General features: G+C 36.7%; 1 protein-coding gene, 1 long non-coding RNA gene and 1 pseudogene across 4 annotated transcripts; all 3 read right to left on the reverse strand.

Moving 5' to 3' along the window:
* The window catches only part of LOC122583279, a 4,971-nt pseudogene extending 2,006 nt beyond the window's left edge, over positions 1-2,965 (reverse strand).
* Positions 2,966-10,378: 7,413 nt separating this feature from the next.
* On the reverse strand, positions 10,379-13,265 carry LOC122583971. Of its 3 annotated transcripts, none has more exons than XR_006321365.1 (5): positions 12,986-13,265; positions 12,708-12,817; positions 12,475-12,606; positions 11,227-11,454; positions 10,379-10,480 (listed from the first exon to the last, which is right to left on the reverse strand). It is a non-coding gene; the product is annotated as an uncharacterized LOC122583971 (long non-coding RNA). The 3 variants fall into 3 exon arrangements; XR_006321366.1 differs by lacking the exon at positions 10,379-10,480 and adding an exon at positions 11,923-12,131 and having other exon boundaries at positions 11,171-11,454; positions 12,374-12,606; XR_006321364.1 differs by lacking the exon at positions 10,379-10,480 and having other exon boundaries at positions 11,171-11,454.
* A 1,233-nt stretch (positions 13,266-14,498) lies between these two features.
* On the reverse strand, positions 14,499-16,353 carry LOC122583281 (pentatricopeptide repeat-containing protein At2g36980, mitochondrial-like). Its single transcript, XM_043755701.1, is given in 4 exon segments — positions 14,499-15,580; positions 15,583-15,703; positions 15,705-15,993; positions 15,995-16,353. Coding segments are annotated over 4 exon segments (1,851 nt in total).
* Between the last annotated feature and the right edge of the window lie 1,828 nt (positions 16,354-18,181).

Raw genomic sequence — 18,181 nt, forward strand, 5'->3', positions numbered from 1 at the left:
CAGTTAGGCAATTTGATGCCAAAGCTGATGAGGGATATCTTAGGATATTCAGCCATTCGCAAAGCCTTCAGAGTCTATAACAGAGACTAGAAAAGTCCAGGAGTCAATACATGTCACATTTGATGAGTCAAATGAAGCAATCAATAAAGGCCAACCCTTAATTCTCCCCCAGAAAGTCCATATCTTGGTGAATCTGATCCTATCAACTTCAATAAAGATTCATCTGAGATCTTCCAGTCATCCTGACTTGGAACCAGTGCAGTTTGAAAACCTTCCAGTAATACTTCATTCTATCCTTCAATAAGTTTCAAACTACCCTCTGAACTTGTTATTGGATCAGATGTTCGTACTACTCCTCCAGTATCAGATTCAATTGATGTTGAGCCAGTAATCCAAGAAATGCCTTTAAATGGAGAATTTCATGATGTAAATCGTGATCTTACAAATTCTGATGAAGATGCTGAAATTGTCTGGCAAGATCCTACTCGAGAGACTCAATGAATTCTTGCACTGATATTTTGTAAGAAACAATCCTAGTCAATACTCTAAGTGGACAAAAGCTCACCCAATTAATCAGATTATCGGTGACTCCAATAGAGGGGTTCAGACCAGAAGTGCCTCCAGTGAACAATGTTTATATGTCAGCTTCTTATCACTGATGGAACCGAAGAAGATTTACGAGGCAATGAATGACCCAAGCTGGGTGACAGCTATGCAAGAAGAGCTTCACCAGTTCGAACGAAATAAAGTTGGAATCTGGTTCCTCCTCCGTTGGCAAGAAAGAACCAATTGGAACCAGATGGGTCTTCAGGAATAAACTTGACGAAGATGGTCATGTGGTCAGAAATAAGGCCAGATGGTGGCAAAAGGGTATGTCCAGACAGACCTTGACTTTGAAGAATCATTTGCACCAGTAGCAAGGTTAGAAGCCATCAGAATGTTTTTAGCCTTTGCTGCTCATCAAATTCAAGGTCTACCAGATGGACGTAAAAAGTGCATTTTTGAATGGAGAATTAGAAGAAGAAGTTTTTGTCAAGCAACCTCCAGGCTTCATTGATGAAAAGCATCCACATTGGGTATATCGTCTGGACAAGGCACTGTATGGCCTCAGACAAGCCCCACGAGCCTGGTATGATACTCTGACCAAAACTTATCAGAAAATGGTTTCAAAGAGGTGCAATTGACAATACTTATTTATTCTTCGTGAAAGAGGTAATCTTCTATTGGTATAAGTTTATGTGATGATATTATTTTGGTTCTACTGATGAATCTTTGTGCAAGAAATTTTCAAAAATCATGTCTTCAAAATTGAAATGAGTTTAATGGGTGAACTAACATTTTTCTTGACTCCAGATTAAACAAACCAGTGATGGTATTTTCATTAATCAAGAAAAATATGTTAGAGATATTTAAGAAAATTCGATATGAACTCTGCACCTCAAAATCAACTCCTATTCTGCACCTTTAACAATAGATTCAGACCCTGATGGGAAGCCAGTGAACACCACTGTCTATAGAGGCATGATGGTTCACTAATGTATTAACTGCCAATAGACCAGATATAATGTTTGCAACATGTCTTTGTGCTAGATATCAGTCTAACCAAAAGAATCTCATCTGGCGGCTGTAAAGCGCATTCTGAAGTACTTAAGGGTACTCCAGTTGGGTCTTTGGTATCCAAAGGCTCAGGCTTAGATCTAATGGGTTATTCAGATTCAGATCATGCAGGTTGTAAGATAGACAGGAAATCCACTACTGGTGGATGTCATTTCCTTGGTGGTAAACTGGTGAGCTGGACCAGTAAGAAGCAAACTTCAGTCTCTTATCCACTGCTGAAGCAGAATATGTGTCTGCAGCCAGTGTTGTGCTCAGATACTCTGGATGAAGCACCAGTTGCTTGATTATGGTATTAAGTATTCAAAGACTCCTATCTTTTGTGACAATACCAGTGCCATTGCTATCTCAAACAATCCAGTCATGCACTCCAAGACGAAACACATTGATGTCAGGTATCATTTATTCGCGATCATGTAATGAAGAATGATGTTGAAATCCACTTTATTCCCACTGATAAACAACTTGCTGAATTTTACAAAACCTTTGGATGAGAAAACTTTTCAAAATCTTGTCAGTGAGTTGGGAATGTTGAACCCTTAATCTGGAACCTTGTTATGAACGCCTTTGTGACACTGGCAGGGTTCTTTGATTCCAGATTTATAAATCTATGCCAGTAAAGCTATCGAACGCCTTTGTGATACTATCTTTGCACTGATAGATTTATGGATCACCATTCCAAGGGGAAAGACTCAGACCAAATTTTTTTATATATCTAAGCTTCAGGGGGGGAATTTATTTTCTCACTGGACAAATTTTTCTGAAAAAGTTTCTAGTACCTTGTAAATGTGTCCCTCTCATTAATACTGGATAAATTGATGTGCATGTTTGAAGTAACTTTTGTTGCTTTGTAAATGTGTCCCTTCATTGTTATATTAGTTGATGTGCGTGTTTGAGGATTACCAGAATGGTCAATCTGGGTACTTACTGGAGTGTCCCTCCAGTGTACCATTATGCATGTTCTACTAGCCTAATCCACCAGTGAAACTGGAGTGTCCAGTCAACTTCTAGATGCATTAAAATGAGTCTGTGTGTGTCAAATAATTTCTTTTAATATTTAAGGATAGTGCATGCCAACCTTACAAATTTTCATCTGGACAGTTACTGTTCAGCTTACGTAGCATGACACTTTCAATTTAAATGATGGTTTTTGTTACCTTGGGAAGACAAAAAGTGTTAGTAGGTATTTTTTGGGGGCTGTCAACCGTCATACATTTATGTGTGATGGGAAACATTAAATGCGGATGTCAAAACCGATCAAAACTGTTTTGAACTTTTCAAACTTACCGTTTTGAATTCCATTTCTCTTTCCTCTATAAATACTCGCATTTACCTTCACTTTCAGATTCATCTCAAAAAATCATTACTCCCAAATCTTCAAATTCCTTCATTTATTTCTTTCTTCATTACTCTCCAATCATCATCATCTCTCTTATTAAATTTCAGCTTTCACTTTCATTTTCATAATACCTAAAATGGCTCCTAAACCATCTCCTAAAAATCTCCTTGCTGCAAACTACAACCCTATCGATAATGTCAAGAAGGCATCACACATATCTCTTTCTGCTGATGTCATCCGTATAAATATGAATAACTGGATGGCAAAACTCACAACAAATCACACCGCCACTTCTATCATTGGAAGGTTGAACACCTTCTTCTTAAGTAGCCCACTCAATGGTGCCCTAACTCTTAATCCGGGCAAAATGTACCATGAATACCTATGTGAATTCTGGTATAACTGTGTACGTGGAGAGTGATGAATCCATCCACTACACCCTAAAGCAAGGCACCAAACACTTCCCCACCTTACAATTGATTCCTCAGAGATGCTCTAGGATGAATTATTTTGATGAGAATGAGATCCATAGAGATTCATGGAGATATTTCTTCACTCATCTGGTTGAGTGTGGGTGGCAGTTCTAGAGGTCTGGATCAGATTAATCAGACACAGCTCCAGATTGCTTATGCCTATGGCATGGATATAGGGTGGACTTTGCCAGATCTTTTTCAATGATCTGGTGGACAGACTGAGGGTCAAGAGCAAGAAGGCCTTCATTCCATTATTTGCTTTTTGTCCATCATTTCAGAAGGGCCCTGAAGAATGAGTACAATGAAAAACAACTCATTTTTCGATGTGTGAATACTTGAGGGACCTCAACCAGTTGACCTCATCTCCTACTGAGGTCGACATCCCATCGGTGATGCTTATCAGTTCAGGATTCAAGAAGATGCAATTGCATATTCACCAGATGAGGAGGTTGCTGGTGAGCCTCATAATGAGGAGGAAATTGTTGGTGAAATTAATGCTGAAAGGGTACAACCTATTTCCCAGATTGCCCCAGATCTTCAGCAGCCGGGTGTGAATATTGTTGAAATTCCACCTAACCCCACCAGGCCAAGAAATAAAACTCGTCGTCTGAGGAGAAACGGAGTTCTGGTGTCAGCCATTCCAGAATCTACTCATCAAGATTCTGGAGAAATGGGTCAGGAGACTGCCCCAGCAATCACTTCCCCAGTTCAAGAAGAAGGAAGTGGTGAACAAGAAAGAGGATCTGGATCACCTCTTGTCATTCAAGTGGCAATGCTGAAAGTGGGGACATTATGGCTGCTGATGGGTCCTGATTGTTGAAGAAGTTGAAGGGGAACAAGTTAGGCAGGCTGGAGAAGAGAATCTGGAGTAGGTGGCTCAGATTGATCTAAATGTTGGGGTGGAGAAGTTCAAGTAGAGGACCAGGCAAGTGGAACCGGCCCAGATTGGGATATGGTTGATTCTCCACTGTCTGAGGACAATGACTTTAATGTAAACATGAGTTTTCTGGGAAAAGAAGTAATTGATCGCACCACCAATCTGTCTCCCAGTCAATTCTATCTGATATGCCTCTTCCACCCCAGTAAATACACCAACACCCCTTCCAGAACAAACAACCACAACAATTCTTGAATCACCCTCTTTCCAGATCTCCACATTCTGAACCACTGGCAGATACCCATCAAACTGAAGGTATCACAAGGGTGTTGCCAGTATCATCTATCACCAGAACTACTAATCCTTCCAGTGGTCTTTCCTCTTCTTTTTCAAACGAGGTCCAAGGCCTTTTTGATAAGGTGGCAGACCTGGAGAGATCACTTCAAGCGTTTTCTCAAGTTATTTCTGACTTCAAATCTGCATTTCCATAATCTTAAGTCAGAAATGAAGTTTTTGCTGGTAATGAGAAGATGTCTTGAGAAGCTGGATGAACTTGTCATGGCTACAATAGAAATTCTGAATCAATACAAGTTGCAGTCCAGGGTATCAAGGAGGATGTGGTAAGAAGTGTCCAGACTGCCATTCAAATGAAGTTGCTCAACCTCTGGCAAGTCTGGAAGGTGATGTTCAGAATCTAACCACCAGAATAAGCTCTCTGGAGAGCAAGCCAACTCTGGAGAAGAACTCAGTAGTCAGCACCCTCAGTGATGAAGTTGTTAGGAAGTTCAGGGGAAACATGTTAAAAGAAATCACTGAGGAGGTGTCTAAACTCTCCTTAGAAATCTCAGAGATGGGTTGTTGCCTAAAGTTATGAAGATGATTGACGCCCAGTTGCCTCGCCACTTTCCTCAGGATCTTGAGATATCAAAAAGGAAGTGATGCAGATGAGGAAGTGTCTGGTCGTACTTTGACTCCTTGACAGACATACACTGGATCAGGTGTGGAATCATCTTCAGTCTGGAGATGCTTCCAAGGGGGAAGGTTCTGGCTCTGGAACTGAGAAGGTTGATCTAAAGAAAAGATAGAGGTTTGGAAGAAGGTGATTGGTGAAGAGATGTCAGGTACTGAAGCCAGTGGACAAGTTGAGGAAGAGGCTGTTGGTACTGATGCCAGTGAGCCAGTTTTTGAAGGTTCCCAAATATCACTACAACAATGAAAAGTCTCAAAAGCAAGAAAGTGGTATCTGGGGAACCAACAAATGAGGCAGATGAGTATGTATCTGCTGATGAGGCCCAAGCAAAGAGACTGGAGCAAGAGTGCATCTTAATCGAAATCTTCAAGAAAAATTAAAAAGATGACTTGATTGCTCACCGTTGGATATGGCCAGGCATGGGACTCTGGATTCTTACAACGCTGGTAGGTTGGGATATAAATTGAAGTATATAAGAAGATGAAGGATGATCCCAGGCTGAAGAAAGTCTGGATGCCTTGGATGATGTCTATATCGATCCATGTATGCTCAGGATGAACAAGTTATGATTCTGAAATTTATGGGGTAAGCATACTGGATCTTATTGCTCAGAGAAGAGAGGAACTGAAAAATCTCCAGCAACAAGTAAGGAGTAATGCAACTGCTCTGGAGCATGAATATAGGAAGAAAGTCATGGGTTTGCCCAAGGCACCAGTCAAGAAAACCAAAGCTGCCAGAGCTGCAGATCTCAGTACCTTCATTCCCTTGAACACAACTGAAAGAATTAATAAGGAAAAATTTCAACAAGTGGCTGAGCAGAGAAAAGTGTCAAGGGAAGTGGATGAAATGGTGAAAAGGGCTCAGACAAAGGAAAAATATGAACATTTGTCACAATTTAGAGCTGATGTCCGACCAATAATGGGTGTTGAGATCCATCTGGCAGAAAATCATGATAATTTCTCTAAGTTCCATGCCAAACTCTTCAGAGAAGGGAACTTTACTGATGAAAGGAAGGACACCTCAATTAGGGCTTTGGATGGTCAGAGTTAAGAGAGATTGGGCTTTCATTCAGGGTAAAGATGTCTCCCAGGATGTGAAATATTTTATGAAGAGGATTGGCAAGGAATGAATGAGGAAGGAGTTGATGGAGATGGAGCTGGGCTTAAGGACTTCTTTTACTTCGTCTTCATCTCCAGGTGTAAAGAGGAAGGCCACTGAAGAGCCATCTGGGCATGCTGAAAAGAAAGGGCCTGACTCTAATATTGTACTTGTATTTATTTTTATGTTGATAAAATTGTAACTTTCCTCCAGTTGATGTCTGTAAATATAAGTTGCAATTCCTACTTTTCACAAGTACTTATCCAAATTAAGTCTAGAAATTAAATGTACAAACTGGGAACACTGATGATCTGTAAAGTGGCTCTCCAGAAATTAAATTAGACTTGGTCAAATTTCTCAAGGATTTTTCAAGCACAAATTGTATAGATACAAGCTTGAAAATCCTTGCATAATTTCTAAACAAATAGGGAGAATTTGTTAGGTCCAGATTTACTGGACTCGCTCCAGGGTAACTACTCGAGCCCTCTGAAGATTTGTCCAGAAATTATGTGAAGACCAGTGAACAACTTATTGTATAGAAATCTGGATTGCACCATATTTGTTCACTGGACTTCACTCCAGTCAAGATCTTTCCATTGAAGAACATTCTCACTGAAGTCAAAGACTAAAGTCTGAAGAAAGAAGTCTGACAAATAGCGGAGCTCACTGGAAGACTTACCAGATCTCCTGACTGGAGTCCTTGTCAGTGTTCTAGACCTTACAAGTCTGAACACTGATTACGAGGGATTGACTTTATGCCTTTACATGCCTTTAAACCGGACAATCCATTGTCCTTTGTTAAAGCCTTACACGCATGTAAGGTGGTTGGTTAATTAGAAGACAAGTCACTGTCATGTGACTTTATTCTTGTACTTTAATCAATGCTTTTAAGGAATTAATGTAATTTCCTTAAATGCATGTAACCATATTTGTACGGCAAAAAGAATATTATATTTATTCTTTTGCCTATAAATACCAAGTCACTTCCTCGTCCAAATTACATACTTTTGCAATTTGGTGCCTTTGCTCAAATACTCTCGATCTAAACAGTCATACTTCACAACTTTCAGTATTTCGATCAAAGAGTTTATTTAGCAAAGATTAGATCACTGTAATTCATAGGTTGTTTAGATACTTACTTTGTAATATCTTGTTCCGCAACAACCTTGTATTTTAATTAACATCAATAAATAAATACATTTGAAAATTACATTGTGTCTCACCATTTACTTATTTGCTTATCTTTATATGCTTAAGTACGTATTACGTTATAATATTCTTGCATTTATATTAATCGTAATACTAGTCCAATCTAGTGCTTACTTGACATTTTATAGTAGTCCAATCTAGTGCTTACTTGACATTTTATACTAGTCATCTCTAGTGATTACTTGACTTGTTATTCTACACTTGTGGGTTAAACATCGAGTGAGGGACTTCACATTTACGGTACGGGCGTAGCACTTAATGCTAAGGGCAAAGCCCTTAGAGATGATTTTCCAATGGTTCTCACGGTTCTCACCATATATGTGGTTCTCACTTGATCCCTTCTCTCTCTCTCTCTCTATATATATATATATATCTATATATATATAATTAGTAGAAATAAGAGACTCATATAATGAATCGTCTATAGTATATACAGTAATAATGAAGAAGATAAAGTAGTAGCAAAAGTCACATATACATATGTTAATACAGAACAGCAAGAATGTATACATAAGTGGATAAATAAAAGGGGAAGTAATCATATAAATGTTATATTTGTGGTAACTTTCCGAGTATGGATAAAAGATCACAGTGTTCAATTTGCTTTAATGAAATATGTTGTTTTGTCTTAGAAGGATATGTAATATACACATGACAATAGAAAGTGAAATACAAACAAATATAGGAACATATAATGAAAGATAAAATTTTAGAATTAAAAACAGAATTAATAGATAAAATTGAACAGAAAATAAAAATTTAGAGGATTAGTAGAAAAAAAATAAAATATAGAACAAGAATCAACTCAGATGAGTCAATTAGTGGCAGAAGATCACATATATTTACAAACAAAGGGTGGAACAACTAATATGATAATTTACAATGTAGATTATGGCTAGATAATAATACATTTTTTTTTATAACAGGAATATTAGACACAGGAGCAACAAAAAGTTTAATATCTTATAGTTAAGTAGAATTATAGTTTCTTGAAAAATCTAAAAATTGTATGCCTATTGGTTCTAGACAATATGTGACTGTAATTATCCTATCTTCTATTGTTCTATTTGTTAATCTATAAGGTAATTTTTTATGAAACTGTGTTGATAGAATATGAAATGCCACAAATAGTTATAAATCCAGAAAATATAAAGTCTAAAGATTTTGTGATAGGTTTAAACTTTATTTTTAATTTACAAGGAGCTATAACAATTTCAAAAAATCTTATTATATTAAGTAAACATACTTATAGCTACCCTACACTTAGATACACACAAACATCAGAGTTTGCAAGAAGCGTGTGGACATGGCAATTTAATTCTAGGTCCTAATCCTAAATGTTTTGTACTACCATATGTCTGTTTCCATGATTCATGTATAGCTTTTCCTAAATCTCCTGGTAATTTTATAAAGTATTTATCACATAATTCGTCATTTACTGCTTGTGCTAATAATCTTATGAAATCTTGTGTATATTCGTTTATATATTTTATATTTGCTATACTTAACTGTTCTAAATTTCTAATAAACAGGAAATACACAAAACTAAGCTATTTGTTAGAAAATAATAAACCAACATCTATAATAAGTAAAATAGAAAAACAATCCTAAGCTATTTATTAGAAATAAAAACCAACATCTATAATAAGTAAAATAGAAAAACAAATTACAAACCAGGTAGAATTATTTCATATTTTGTGTAACTTTCTCTCTCTTCAATTAAATATGTAAAATCATCTGAATCATTCAAAATGTTTTATTCACAAACCGTAAATCGTTAGACGAAACAAAAAGTATGGGTAGTCTTAAAATTTCGTAATCTTTCATTAGAGATCCAATTCGATATACTTTTGATGACTTTTTAATTTTCGTTTTCTTTTTGGTACTTACACAGTACTTACACATGTGTACGTTGAACAAAATTTATGATTCGGAACGGGCTTCGCCCATAAGGATATTCATAAACTAAAGCTGGTGGGGATGATAGGTCATTGAGGGTGATAGGCCATAAGGATAATAGGTCATTGAGGATGATAGGTCATAGAAGGTGACCGGTGATGGGTGATCTACCTAACGAGCTCCGTAATGGATTGACGGGCTCCGCCCTTAACCTTCATTGTTGTGTACATATGTTCATTTACTAATTTACATGTGAAAAAAATGATCCTATACATGTGTAGGTACACAAGTACAAGGGGGGAAGAAAGAAAATTAAAAAGTCGTCAAAATTATATCGAATTGAATCTCTAATGAAAAAGAACGAAATTTTAAGACTACCCATGCTTTTTTTTCATCTAACGATTTACGGTTTGTGAGATAAAATATTTTGAATGATTTGGAAGAATTTTATTATTTAATTGAAGAGAGAGAAATATAAGAGAAATATGTGATCCATAATTGTTCTTGAGTTTTTTTATTTGTGAGTTCTTGAATAACCCTTCTGTTAGGAACAGTTGGGTTGCACAGCGGAAGCAAAATAGAAAATAAAGAAGAAGAACACGAGAATATAACGTGATATCTCACACAAAGTGTGTGAACTAATCCACGGCTGCAAACAGGGTTTTATTAAGCTCAATGATACAGGATTACAATACAATAGACCAGAATATATAGGAGACAGCTAGGGTTTACAAACTTGGTCCCCAAGAAATCTAATTGGAACCAACCTTTTAATTAAGGCTTAAATAAAAGCCAGCCGACCTGAATTAAACAAGCCCAAACAAGGACTTCACGCCTTGTCTTCCAAACGATCAGTCAACAACACCAAAAAGAAAAAAAAACAAAACAGGAACCCTAAACCCGAGATCCAACAGCAGCAGTCGGCTGCAAACAGGGACTGTTTTTGGTGATGTACAGCAGCGGAACAGCAGCAACAGCTGCAAACCAGCTTCAGAACAGATCTGACAGGAAGAAAACAGCAGTTTCAGTAGCAGCAGAAAAGCTGTGAAACAGCAACAGAAGGCTGCAAACAGCAGTAAGCAGCAGCTTAATTTGCAGCAAACAGCTAAACATAACGCAGTAGCAAGAACAGAATCAGAACAGATCAAAACCGAACAGTAGCAGCACCAAACGAATTAAAATAATTCGAACAGCAGCAGCCACAACCGAATTTCAATCAAACTGATCTCAGAAAACAGATCTGATCAGTAGCAGAACAAGATCAGCGAACAAAGGGGCAGAAAACAGTCCCTTAATCGCGAATTCAGCAGCCACGAACAGAATCAAAGCAGCCTAAGCTCTAATACCACTTGTTAGGAACAGTTGGGTTGCACAGCGGAAGCAAAACAGAAAATAAAGAAGAAGAACACGAGAATAGAACGTGGTATCTCACACAAAGTGTGTGAACTAATCCACTGCTGCAAACAGGGTTTTTATTAAGCTCAATGACACAAAATTACAATACAATAGACCCGTATATATAGGAGACAGCTAGGGTTTACAAACTTGGTCCCCAAGAAACCTAATTAGAACCAACCTTTTAACTAAGGCTTAAATAAAAGCCAGCCGGCCCGAATTAAAACAAGCCCAAACAAGGACTTCACGGCTAACACCTTCCTCTATATATGTATATGTCATGTTTTTAAAAGAGGATCAGACCTAAGTGACCCATTTTGCCACCCTGAATTAATCAAGGAAGAAACAAAACCTGTCGAGATAACATAGTTGTGGGCCTGTGACATCGAAATGAGCAAATGTAGTGGTAGGGGATGGACCCGTCAAATCATCAGAGTATGGGACATTGGACAGATGTAATGGAACCCTTTTGTAGTTGCTGTGATATGCTAGGCCTAAGATTTGTTACAAAGCTGGTTGATACTTGATACCCAACGGCAGATGGAATACGACCAAGCAAAGTGGATACCTCAAAGTTAGCCTGCAGAATATGACAACAATCGGTCAATGGCATCTTGTCAACTAGATAATAGAAAATTTAAGTTGGATCACATTATACTGGTTTCAAGTACACCCTGGACCGGACACCGTTAGACCACACAACTCCTAGCTTAACTTGGATCACATTTCCTACTGTTGTTACACATAAAATCTGGGGATGTTAACGTTTTCCATTCCATAGTGCATAACAAAGTTACAACACGAAAGAACGTAACTTCTGTAACCATTTTACACCATATATAACAAAAGGTGGTTGTAGGTGTCTCCAAAATAATGTCAAGATTGCCATATTTTCGTTCTTGTGGTTGTAAATATCATCTTTCCATCTTGAACTAAGTTAGAATTAAGAAAACTATAGTTAACAAAGATACAAACTCAAAAAAAATAAAATAAAATAAAAAAAATTAGGATTTAAAAACAAAATTAAGACCTGGTTCTAGAGTCTCACCTGTTTTGGGAGCCCGTCAGTGATCCCAATTGTTAGAAAAATGAAACATTTGGCGTACTATATCGAGTAATATCATAGTTGGAGTCTCATGTTCAGCTTGTAAATTGACTTCATATATTCTACTTTATCTATGCATTAATCCAAAGCCATCCAACATATGCATGTGGAGTTTCATATGTAAAAAAGGCACCCCAACAACCATCTTTTATCTGATACCAGTAGAATGTGTATAATAAGAGATGGTTATTTTGAGTCATTTATGATTAAACGGCTTTTGGTAAGTCGTAATGGGTCATAAGGTAGTTTCTGAAAATTGGCTAAAATGGAAATGGGTGAACAGATCAATGCAACCCAAAGTATACCAGAATATTTTTATAAAAAAGAAAATCTAATTCATTTTATCTAGCATTGTAAGAATGAAACTCAAGAAAGTGATAGTAAGTTGGCCAACCTGATGAATTCTAATCCACACCCACTTTGACCCATTCCGCTTGACCTACCCATCTACTAACCTTAGTGTAGGAAACTTTCAACTGTTGTTGTGATACGTACGTTGTATAATACCAGAGTGTCTCCTCTGGTTTATCTGAGCGCCACCATGTGCAGTGAGGGAGCCACTTCAAAAATCTTTGTAGTGACAGCAAGGTGGCCCTTTCTTACAGTTTTTTCACCTTGTAACTTCATCTATAATTGTTAATTAAAAAGTATAAAATAGAAGTTAGTAACATGATATATATAATACTGGGACTAAATGAAAATTAAAACAAAATCAACAATATTATTACCGTATAATTCGCTTGTGAGCGTTTAAAGCCATGAGTTTTGCAGTTTCATAAATTTCAGACATGATCTCGTTCGTATGACATTTAAACGTAAGACATGGACCGCATTATACCTATCAATCCAGCAAGACCTCTTTCGGTTATGCACCAAAACCAAAGTAAATTTACCATATCCTGTTACCCAACCCCCCATAGCATCTATTTTGCCACCGACCCCAATACCAACCTAAACCGCCATTTTTCTATCTCTAAGACTCTAATTACAAGACATAAATATTTACCTGCTTCCCTTGCAAGTCCAACCTCAAAAGTTTTTCAAACGCATCAAGATAATCTTCCCCACTCAGTATACAAAAGGTTGCCCGTCCGTCTTGCATCTATGTTCATTCACTATCCAGCAGCAAGCTTAAGCATTTTCTGAGTCTCTAAGCTCTCTCTATCAATCTTTCTAGCAACATTTCAGTATGATTTGTAGCGGACACTATAACTCCTAGTAACCACCATTAAGCTTTCTTATCCGGGGGCGCTCCACTTCAATCCCCGCACTATACCTTTCTACCCTTAACTGTGAGAAGAAAATAAAAACAAAAGGTTTTTTGGGGTTATAATTGTTCTGATTATATATAAGAAAAATAAGAAATTTCTTTTGACCTTCTGAAGCCACTTCTTGATGCGCGTATGTTGTGATATATCCTCTTTCACCTATTTTTTGTCGTTCTTGATGTCAAATATGGTTTCAAGCATGAACTCCAAATGCCATGCATGAAGCGAACAAAGTGAAATAAAAGCTAAACTGAGAAGCAAATTTAAATAAAATGTTAATAAGGAATCAATGAAGTGCGTACGCATTTGTTTCTAACAAATGTGAAGTACTAAAATACGTACTCTTTTACTTCTAGTATGTCCCTGGCTATCCCCAGAAGCAGCCTTCTGTTCTAGCACCTTGTTCTGTATGCTAACAATAAATTTTTTCGTGCTGGCCGGATCTCACTTCTCAATTTCATTCCATAACCTATTGAAGCAAATAGTGAGTAATTCTAAACTGATAAAACAGTAATTTTAGACAGAACAACTGCCAAAATATTTAGACCAATCAATTGATGGAAAAGTTAGATACATACATTGACAGAGTAACAAAAATTACATGCATGAAGTCATGAACTTCCATTTACTTTTATATGGATCAAGCTAAGTTACATTCTGTACTCAATGGGAAATTCTAAATGTCAAAGAAATTGATTCATAAGTAACCAAAAAAACGCATAAACTCTATTAGTATAATGGCACCTCATCAACATTTGGTCCCTTGGGATATGCATGTCATTAAATCTTCAAACCCCATTGTCCATGATGTTATATGCTCCAAATTTGAAACTTCAACCCAATATCGTCCACAGTAATGCCAGAAAAGCAGTGACACCTAAAACATTCCAACTAGAACTTTATTTGGACTCAAGATTTCTATAAATTGTTCGAGGCATAATATTTTCTAAAATTGTTTTTAAGGCAAAAAAAAATTAAAAAAATAATCATCAAAAAGCCCTGTGCTATTGGTCATGATCGACTACCTACTCGACAAGTCAAAAAGTCCTTAAATTGGTCACAAATTCAAATCTTAAATTGTAACAATAAGTTGTGTGCTTAAATTAAAGATATCCATAAGTAGAGTACTTTTTAGAGAGTTTTCCAGTTTTCCCTTTAGTTTTCAGTATTAAAATCGAGTTATACATGAAAAGAAGTATTAGTAACCATGTAACAAAATAGAAAAGAGAAATAGATTCTTTCCTGTACATTTTAAAGATTTCCATTAAAAGGATTCTTCATTTGGTATTCAAGCAAGTATAGAATGGAAGACATGTCTTCCGTGTATACACATAAACTACCACCAGCAACAAAAGCCATAACCTTGTTTTTTACTTCAACCCAACTACAGCCAGGCATCTTCTTCACCCCGTGATCAGCCATAGCTTTCCTAACCAACTCGGCTTCTTTCCACTTCTCATTTACACAATACAAGTTAGACAGCACAACATAACTCATTTCACATTCAGGTTCAAACCATTTTAACTCTCTTTCCAATTCCGCTCCCATCAATACATCACCATGTGTATAACGTGCTCCACAAACCGCTTCACTTGACTTAACAATCGTGCCACCTTTCCTATATATATTGGTCATCTCTCTTGCTTCTTCTAAGTACCCTCCCCGAGCAAGCATATCCACCATGCATGCGACATGGTCTATATCTGGAGAAATTCGGTATATCTGACTCATAGACTTGAAAAGAGCTCGGCCCTTGTTAATAAGCCCCAAGTGGCTACAACTCATGAGCAGGCTTATGAATGTAACCTCATCTGGTTTCAAACCAGATACAATCATTTCATCAAAAATCTTTAGAACTTTGTCACCCCAACCATGCATACCGTAGGCAATCAACATTGTATTCCATGAAACCAAATCTTTTTTAATAATATCATTAAAAGATTGCTTTGCACCATAAAGGTCTCCACATTTTGCATAAATGTTAACCAGCCCATTACCAACATACGTGGAACCACAATAACCATAATGTATTGCAAGACTGTGGATCATTTTGTCGTGCCCTAACGTCGCCATGACAGAACATGCATGTAAAACAGTTCCAAGTGAAAAATCATCAGGCTGAAGGCTGCTTGTTATCATATCGACAAAAAAACCTACTGCTTTTTCAAGATTTCCATTTCTAACATAGCCACTCATCATTGAAGTCCATGAAATAACATTCTTTTCAAGGGCTTGTAGAAATGTGACAAGTGCGTTTTGGGTATCTCCTACTTTCATTTGAGCATCTATTATTGCATTCCAGGACACTTGAGTTAAATTCCCGACAGACTCAATATTTTCACCACTTCAGCAGGACTACCAAATTGTGCATAGAAACTAAGAATCGAATTATTAGCCTCAACTGCAGAAGTCCATCCCTTTTTTATAATAACAGCATGGACCATGCAACCAACCAATTTGATACTGTTGTGATTCAGCACAAGCATTCATGAGTGCACTGAACGTCCATTGATCTTGATCACATGATTCTTCCATCATCTTCTTAAACAAATCAACACAGGTTGTAAGATTCCCACGTCTAGCATGTCCAGCAATCATAGTATTCCAAGCAACATTAACCCTATTCGGCATAGAATCAAAGACACTTTGGGCAACCTCAAACCAATCAGCATGCACATAAGCAAACAACAACGGGCACCAAGAAACATTGTTTCTACACTCATGAATCTCTTCAAACACATCGTTGACACTTGGCATACATATCAATAAGTGAATTATTTACAGGAAGTGAAGCACAATAACCTGTGGCAATCACCAAAGAATGAATATTTTGTCCAAATCGGAGACTACACAAGCCAGCACACGCACTCAAAGTTGCAGTATACGAGTAATGATCAGGTTTGATGTTACAAAGTCGTGTCATTTGTTGGAAGAGTAACAGGGCTTCTTGGTAAAGACTAAGATGGGTATAACAAGTAAGCATTATATTCCAAACCACTTTGTCTCTATAAGACATTTCATCAAACAGTTTCCGGGCATATTGAACCCTCCCTGATTTTGAAAATGCTGAAATTTTGGCAATTGTACTAATCAAATATGATCCCATTGTTGTTTAATGAAAATTGTGGAGGATAACCCATTAGCATATGAATCGGTTCGGACTGACTACATTTGTTTGTTGGTGAATCAGTGGTTTCAGTTAGGAAAATGACGACAAGATTTAAAATTTATCAGTATTATATGTAGCATAGGAATAGGATAGTTCGTGGTTTTTTTTATTTAAATATGCAATCGAATCAACATGTCGAAAAGTATGGTTTCCCTTATCGAGCAGAGTTCCCACAATAATCCTTTAGTGTTTTACATCTTAATATAGACATTAGCATAAAAAATCGATCAGGTACGGAATAAAACAACTTATATGACAGAATTTAAGTCTGAAATCTCCAAAATACATTTAGTGATTTTGAACTCTCTAGGGGTTTCTGGTTGTAGGAAATATACTAATATCATGTAGTGTTTGAAAGCTTCCTAGCAACAAAAAAAATATATAAAAAAATAAAAAGCAGAAGAGGAAATTAGAAGTCACCTCAAAAAATATATATATCTCTGAACCCCCAAATCTATTTGTGTCTAAAAGAAGAATCCTTTTCTTAATCTGTGGCAAGAAAATGGCACAATGAAAGAGGGAATAAAGAGAGGAGAGATAGCGGGAAGAAAGCAACTAGAAAATGATTCAGATGTCCCATGGTTGTAAAACTCGGCAGATACAGCCGAGTCGAGAATCGGCTCGTGCATTGGCCCTCTAGCGATACGAGTTTGTGAGACTCGGTCTGAAAATCGGCCAAGGTGTAAGACTCGGCCCAACTTGGTCAAGATTTGGCCGGTTTCAAGACTCGGTTGGATCGGTTAAGACTCGGCTAGATCGGATCGGTCAACCAAAGTCAAACCTTTTTTTTAAAGCTTTTATTAAGTATCTTATTATTTCTAGACAATTATATTTAAGATGAAAAAAATCATGTTATGTTTAAATTTGAAGTTTTTTTATATTTTTAATTTTTTGTTATATATAATTTCAAAAACTATTATTTTATACATAAAAAACCCACTATTCACTAATCCGATTATGATCCGATTTTTAAAAAATCTTGTCCCCCCGGCCGATCCGATTCCGATTCCCAAGTTCCACAACCTCATGTCCCACTCAAACGAAGGTTTTAATTAACTTTTGTTCAACCAATTTTAACCCTACAATAAAAATTAAAGGTTAAAATTGTTGTGAAAGTTGGACTTGGATCAACAATCTTCTTTTTACATAATAGAGAAAGATAGAAAGAACAATCGAGGGAGAAGAATGATTGTATTCTAATATAGTAATATGTGTGTATGTCAGTATATAACTATATAGATTACATTAGCTTAAGAAGTAAACTACGGGTAAATTAGTATTTACATAATATATTGATGTGCAAAATCGAGCTTTAAATTTATAAAACTAAAAGTACCTAAAAACTCACTACTACGCACTCATGGGCAGTGGACCCAATCGTTTGTAATATAGTTAAAAGATAAGTCTGAGTTCATTTTCAGGGATTGGAAATGATTATTTGCTTATGAATTGGTTTGGAAAACGGGTGTTGCTTTGAAAATCCTCTTGACAATTGAAGTAAATTGGTTTGCAAAATGATTGCATAAATTTAAAAGAAACTTCAGACAATATAATTAAAAGTCATCCACCTTGACTTCCCTCGACTTCAAATGTGATTGCATTTAATTAAGAACAAATTCTCTAGAGTTTAAAGATAATCGTGACAAGATTAAGCTGCTCACGTGGTACCACCAACTGTGAGCAAAATACTGAATCACCTAACTGCTAGGTAAATTACCCAAGTTGGTACCACCAAAACAAAGACAATTCTCCTAACAATCATTTT

This window comes from Erigeron canadensis, chromosome 9 (assembly GCF_010389155.1).
Source record: "Erigeron canadensis isolate Cc75 chromosome 9, C_canadensis_v1, whole genome shotgun sequence".
Lineage (NCBI taxonomy): Eukaryota > Viridiplantae > Streptophyta > Magnoliopsida > Asterales > Asteraceae > Erigeron > Erigeron canadensis.